Source organism: Monopterus albus, unplaced genomic scaffold (genome assembly GCF_001952655.1).
Source record: "Monopterus albus unplaced genomic scaffold, M_albus_1.0 scaffold3.1, whole genome shotgun sequence".
Lineage (NCBI taxonomy): Eukaryota > Metazoa > Chordata > Actinopteri > Synbranchiformes > Synbranchidae > Monopterus > Monopterus albus.
The window spans coordinates 1818423-1825851 of NW_018127883.1; the positions used below are offsets into that span (position 1 = coordinate 1818423).

The 7429-nt window shown below is 39.8% G+C and overlaps 1 protein-coding gene across 1 annotated transcript in view; it reads left to right on the plus strand.

Annotated features, from left to right (window-relative positions):
- Positions 1-5810, plus strand: part of ubac2 (UBA domain containing 2) — a 9092-nt gene extending 3282 nt beyond the window's left edge. The window contains exons 4-10 of the mRNA XM_020603610.1: positions 430-536; positions 927-1050; positions 1156-1203; positions 2158-2266; positions 2788-2930; positions 3098-3244; positions 3475-5810. Coding sequence (XP_020459266.1) covers positions 430-536; positions 927-1050; positions 1156-1203; positions 2158-2266; positions 2788-2930; positions 3098-3244; positions 3475-3582 — 786 coding nt within the window. The 3' untranslated portion in view covers positions 3583-5810. The remainder of the gene's footprint in view (positions 1-429; positions 537-926; positions 1051-1155; positions 1204-2157; positions 2267-2787; positions 2931-3097; positions 3245-3474) is intronic.
- Positions 5811-7429: the final 1619 nt, after the last annotated feature.

Here is a 7429-nt window from a genome sequence, read left to right on the forward strand (position 1 = left end):
TATGTCATAGCTGAAACAATTCTGCATTGAGGAGTGGGGTAAAATTCCCTCAGACCGATGTCAGAGACTGGTAGATGGCTACAAGAACCGTCTAACTGCAGTTATTTCAGCCAAAGGAGGTAACACTAGCTATTAGGGGCTAGGGTGTGCTATCTTTTTCCTCAGTTAGAATAGGCATTTTTGTAGAATTACATTTACAGAAGATCTTGAAAAGACTTTTCTTCAGTTTTACTTGTTTAGTTGTATTACTTTAATCTCTCTGTATTGTTAAAATTGAGATTAAATAACCATATATTAAAACATGTTACAAAATACACATGCTTTCAAAGGGTGTCCTAATTTTTTCACATGACTGTACATAGACAAGACTTTGGTTTCTAGGTATGGATAGGTCCTAACCATCATATATCATGGCCTTCTTAATTCCAGTCCTTCCTTTTGGGCACTTGGTGTCTCTCTGTGCTGGTAGACCTCCTGCTGACCCAGGCTGTACAGCTTCTGTTTGACTATGAGGTGGAAGAACTGCCTGCAGGACTGTGAGTAGTTTGCTCACTTTAGTAGCCACAGTATGTGCCAGGCTTCACTACTGCATGAGCTGCATCTCTGAAAAGGGATGAAAATATTATAGCTTGGTAAACTTAGTTAAATAATACATTATTTTTCAGAGCTTAGGTAGTTCCAAAAGCTTTATATCCCAGACCCAGTGCTGTCTGTCCTGTATTGTCTGAAGTATTACTAGTACTGGAAAACATCAGTTTATTTTTAAGTCTGGTGAATAGTTTTTTAGTTATTTATGTTATGCTGCGTGAAACAAATTACTGTGACAAGTTTTACAGTCAATGCAAATTTGAAATGTTGATGTTTGTCTTTGTTTCTTTTCCTGTCGTCTCCATTCTGTCTATACTGTTCCCTTTCTCCTGTCTCAGGCTCACTCCAGTCTTCTCTCTGTTTGTGCCTTTCTACCTGTCGATTCCCAGGATGCCAGTCACCCAGATCCTGGGTCAGATCCACGTTACCAACAAGTCTTTGGTCTACGTAGTAGGCCTGCAGGTGCTCTTAGTGAGGGCATGTATTTTGCATTGTATCCTACTGTTCGTGGGAGGAGTTCCAACTAATCTGATCCTCATTGTTTCTTTCTTTTGCTCTTCCCCTCAGCTGTTGACTTCCAGTCCATTCATGTGGCTCCTTGCGCTCAGTGGACTGGTGAGCAGCCAGAGTCTTCTTGTCATTTACCGTTTATTGTCTACAGTGGGTAGAAAATAAATCGGCATCTGTTTTGACAATCCATTAACCATTTCACTTATTTATCCAGCAAAGATGCTAAACATTTTCTGATTTCAATTTCTCATGTGTGAGGGTTTGCTGCTTTTCTTATTTATATCATGGTAAACTGAAGATCTTTGGGTTCTGGGTAGGTGATCAGTCAAAACAATGCACTTGAAGACTTCATCTTGGACTCTGGGAAATTGTGATGAGCACAGTTTAATCTTTTTATTTTTAAATTTTTTTGGACATTTCAGAGACAAAATTATTAACTGATTATTAGGGCTGGGCAAGACAACACGTTATTTTCATGTTAACACATTACTTAACGCCAACAATTATTTTATCGTGCATTAACGCAGTTTTGTTTATTATTATTATTATTTTGAAAGTCCATTGCTCACTGGCTCTGAATACACATATAGACAAACCATGGGTCACAGGAGGGGTGGGATGTTGATCAGTACTGGCTTGGGATGGGCGTCAACACGCATCTCAACTGATGAGAGCATTTGGGGTGGGCCTAAGACTGCTGTAGCACTCACGTGAACCAGACGCACCATCACAAGAAGAATACAGGAGTTGTATGAAAAGGAGAGGACTACAAAAGCAATGGCGTTACAACATACACCAACTGTTGCTCTCACTGGAGACTACTGGACATTGCTGGGTAACCATAATTACCAGTAATTCATTATTGAATGCTGCTCATATCAATGCAGTTAATCGTGATTAATCACAGAAAACCATGCAGTTAATGCAATTAAGGATTTTAGTCGTTGCCCAGCACTACTCATTACCTACCAGCACTACCAAAGTTTGATGCATCTACAGCAAAGCCTGTGATTTCCATACTATATACATATATTGCTTTTTAATAAATGTGCCTTTCAGATCTCAGGAGGACTGTACCACTCCAATGTTCTCCGGTTACAGAAGTTCCTCTTTGTACCTGCCTGGGTGTCTCGTATTGGACGGTATATTCTGGAGCCACTCTTCTCAAGTGAGTCTAGCCATTAGTAATCACATACACAAAACTTGTGTAAATCCTCTGAGATCAGTGTTGAAGGGTTTGCAGGGTGACACTTTACTTTCCTTTCATTCACTCCAAGGTTGTTTACATTAAATATGCTGTCTTAACCAGCTCTTCCTCTCTGATCTCTGATGTCCTGCACAGTTATTTACCTGCCTAAATAGTCAGTGCTTAACAATGTTGTATTCCACATACAGCCTTGTTCCATAACTGAAATGGAGCCTGATAACAGGGTTCTAGTTGGGTTATTGCTCTGTTTCTGGTTTCCAATATAAGTGCAGGATATCTAAAATATTTATCCTCCTCACAAGCAACTGATGTGTATATTGGAACTTGTCGCCAACTCTGGAGGAATAATAAAAAAAAAAAAAAAAAATATTTCTTCATTACCATATGTTGCACTTTGCTTTTTGATGGACGCATCCTTTACACAGTATCACATGTTTTTTTGTCTGCCTGTTAATGTGGTATAATCATCTCTGCTCATCAAGGCTCGCAACCAAGCAGTGAGACACCCCTGGGGATGGGTGCCACTCTGGACATCCAGAGGCAGCAGAGGATGGATCTGCTCGACCAGCAGCTGCTGCTGGCCCAGTACAGTGAAGCCAGGACAAACACCAGACACCAGCCACAGGTAGGTGGATACACACAGAAACTTTTTACCACACAGATGCACGGTCTGATCCCCTCACATTCGAACACACGTTCAACATGCCAGATGCCAGTAGTTGCAGTTGAACAGTTACTACAGTCTCTACACATGTAAAAAGTACTTGATTCTGCTTCCATGTCTTTGTGGAGGCTGGGCTGTTACAGTGGACAAGGCTGTTCCCCTCCTTCAGACACAGAGGACAGAACCGCCCCCAGATGCAGCCTTGGCCCCAGGCTCAGACACACCCATCCATACAGCCACCAGTATTGGACAACTCTACTGTCGCAGAGGAACAGGTGGGTGTTTGCTTGTGTGTTTCTGTGCATATTTGGACACATGTGCCTTGATGTGAATATGTAATATCAGTTAGGTAAAATGTTTCATAAAATGACAATTTATGACCTGGATGACTCATAGTATCATCATAGACAGACTACTAACCAAAACAAAGGAATATTTCCAACTTATCAGCTGTTGCTGTCATAGCTGACATCTCAGCTGATTCCCCCCACCTTTTGCCCCATAGGTTGCACGGTTGGTGGAAATGGGCTTTTCCAGGATTGATGCCCTTGAGGCTCTCAGAGCTTCAAACAATGACATCAACATGGCAACCAACTTCCTGTTGCAACACTGAGGGAGACAGAGCTCAGTGAGGAAAAACAGGTGAATGAGGGCAGAGAGAAAAAGCAGGAAGGGGAGCAACCAAAGCAGAGGAGTAAAAAGCAAAACAGGAAGAACTACTGGAGAGAATGATGGAATAGATTACCTCTACAAAATTCGTACAGATAATCTGATGGCTGTGCCACTACTACCTGAAGAGCATTGTTAGGCTGTCTTGCCCTGAGATGAGCCTAATAGGAGGCTGATTAATGAAGAAGTGTGAAGCACAGAGACATCTGGAGACATTTGTCATAACTTTCTGATTGCTGTTGTAGTGTGAAGCAGGCGTCATTGTTCAAGGCAGATAAGTTAGACCTCTAACTCCAGGGGGATTGCTATGCAGATATGAAACAGATCAGAGCTTAACTCACAGTACATCTTAAAAACACCAGTATTTAGTCCAGTGGAGGAAATACATGTATACATGGATAAAGGAAGTATGGGTGATTTTTTTAAAACAACTGATGCAGAAGCACACAAATCAGCTGAGATCCCACACAGTCTCCCCATGGATTTGAACTTGGAGGTATGTGTAATACAGTAGTCACATACTGCCACTCGGCTAGAGAAATGGCTACTTCGTAAGTGCCATCCTGCTCTGGTTAATGATGACACATATGACATGGAAAACTGATTTTAAAAAGAAGGTGCACAAGGTTTTTAAAACAGTGGATCTAAGAACATTGCTGTATATCATCTTTTTTTTTGTCTTGTACTGGATTGAGTGAACTACTTTTTGTTAAGGATTTCAGACTGTCCGCGCTTGGACAGTTTTTGTTTTTCACTGAGATAATAGTGAAAGTAGGTGTCAGCACCTAACTAAAGGTTATAATTAGCTCCATGAGGAGGTGTAGAGGTCACAATTATGACCTTAAAATTTATGATTCTCTGAACAATATAACCTACTTTAATTTGAGAACTTACTGGTCTCAAGGTCTGCGAGGCCACTTACTCTGTTATTGACATGGTGAGTCCATCCCAAGTGTCTTGTATGCATCACTAGGTGAATCCCGATCCCCATATTTTATCATTCCTCATTCCTTGATCAACCCGGAAGTTGTTCCGGTACGCCATGATGAAAGATGTCCCAAAGCTCTTATTTCTGCTCTGAGGAGTGAGGAGGCTGCCTGGAGGAGCTATGACTAAGGATACACGAGTGTATCCTTCTTTGGAAGTTTGTTATGGGTTGACACCCCTTTATCACGTCATGTCAGTTAAAACGTGTTTCCTTGGTTTCTCTCTCCTTGCAGTTTGTCCTTGCGTCTTATGTGGATGAGACTAAGACACAAGGAAAAGACACAAGTGAGGGGAAACGTAGTGAATCCCAGTTCTGCTAGCTGCATTCACATTTCCCTCATTTGTGTCCTTTCCTTGCCTCTTAGTCATGGCGACATAAGATGTGAGGAAAAAATGGAAGGAGGGGCAAATTGTGAAAACAAGTTTTAAAAACATTAGGCATCTTTCCTTTTATCCATCATCTGAAACATGCAATCACAATTGACCTCTAATAAAAGAACATTAGTCCATAAAAGACTTCTATGAGTTATGGTTTCCTTTAACCTGTATCTCCTTTATCCCTCCAGGATTCCCCCATTTCTTGCTTGACCCAGAGGTCGCTCTAGGTTGAGGAGCAGTGATATAAGAGACATGGGTTGTATCTAGTCATTTTTACAGACACGAGTGCACATACACAGATGCACAGTAGCCCTTCAAGGAGGCTGTGTTTCACACCCTTGATTGTTTCATTTATGATTTCATGCTCTCGCTTGCAATATGCTCACACTCAAGGTTTTATTTATTTTGTTTTTACTGAGCTCGACTCTTTTCTCAACCAGCACATGTCTGATTCATAGCAAGTCTTAAATGTCTGATGATATTTATTATGCAATATGTTGCAAGAGAAAACGACGGTGACTATGCACTGCATAGTAACTACTTTGTATATATAAATGTGCAAACAGTTTGTTCAACAGAAGTAATATTGCAGCCACTGTGTATTGATGTAAAAGAGATGCTAGTTTTATATTTTGTGCATATTATTAATAATATATGACCACTGAGATATGAGTCTCATCTGTGTGTTTATATTTTGAGAGTGATGTAATAGTGTATTGGTGTGACGAGGGAGTCGGTGCATGGACAACATGAAGTGTAATGAATCCTATTTGATCTGTGGAATAAATGAACTTGCTGACTAATATTTGCGACCCATCGGAGGTATTCATTATGACAAGCATGTACAAGTGATAAGCAATCTACAGTGTTGTCTGTACTACTAAGCTAGTTAGATGCTCAATAGGAGAGCTGGAAAATGGTAGAAAATTTGTCATTCTTCAGGGAAAGGAGAAAGTAAAACCTGCAATTAAGCTGTGGCATTTTACATAATACTGTGTTTATATTTCTGAAAATGCAGTAGATATTAGAGAAAAAAATAATAAAATTGGCCAAAACTTACTTTATGGCTGAAGGACATGGCTACAATGGAAGTATTCATTTCTCAGGCAAAAGAAATTTGACAAAAACAAACCAACAAATCCATTACAGATCAATTGCTTTTTTGAGACATCCTTTTTTCAACTTGCTTGCTTGTTTTTTTGTAATGTTGAATTAGCTTTCATCACTAGATGGAGACATTGAGTCAGAAGATGTGATGTTATTGCCAGTTTGTCCTGTGCCACACCCACCTGCTCTGATTATTCCACTGAGCAGACAGCTCCTGCAGACAGTCTCGCTCCTGGGTGGCTGAATATCAGTGTAGAAAAATTATGCACATCTTCAAGTCAAGTTATTTCAAAAACACATGGTTTGCCAACAATTACCTGAAACACAAAGGAAAAACAGACACTTTGAGCACCTTATGTTTCTAATTTCTTATATGTTGCAATCAGAATTTCTACAGACACTCAAGAAATATGTTTTTTTTTTTGTTGTTTCTTTTTTTTTTTTTTACTAAAAGGTCTCCTGAATTCAGGGTGACACAGTCCATCCATGTCAGGTGACGTCACACCCAGTCAAGTGGAGCAAAAGCAGCTTAAACCAGAGTGATTAATATCCGTGCCTTTCTGTTGCAGTGTTTAATTAAGGACAATGATTAAAGAGGAAAAAAAAAATCTTCAATGACAACCAACCTCTGTAAAGAAATTCTTTTGTAAAAGGCCCGTTTAATGTGCAGCATTAATCATGCCTCATTTTAATAATTTGTATTTCTAAATTAGGGTAAATAATGTATCTTGATGCATGTCCGCATGTGATGGAACTGGTTTTGACTTCACATAAACAAGTTTTTATTCTGGGTTGCATTTCCCTGTATTTAACCTGCAGCATCAACACCAGTAACAGAACGATGATGTATGTTCTGGGGGATTGTTGTTGGCTGGCAGGGAAACCATTAATATTTACAGTACAGCGACTGTGGTCTTCAGGCATCAACAGCTGCCCTGGGTTGTTTTTCACTGTATATAGTATTTGTCATTGTATAGGAACAGAGAGGTCTCTGTGCAAATTTATTATGCATTTCTTTTGCAAATAGATTGTCTTTTATTTTATTTAGGGCCAACACCGAAGCACAACCCCGATATAAACTGATGTTTATATCGTTTCAAGTCTACATTCTAAGCTAAAATTACCTGCCGCTGGCTGTAGCATCATGTGTGACAAACATGAGAGTGGTTCTTCTCATCTAACTCAAAGAAAGTGGTTAAGTCTGTCTCACAAAATAACCACTACTTTAAAGCAGCATTATTTGTCTTGTGAAACAAGATCTTTACAAAAGATATCACATATGGTGAGTCTGTTAGTAAATACTCCAGCTGACATGAGAC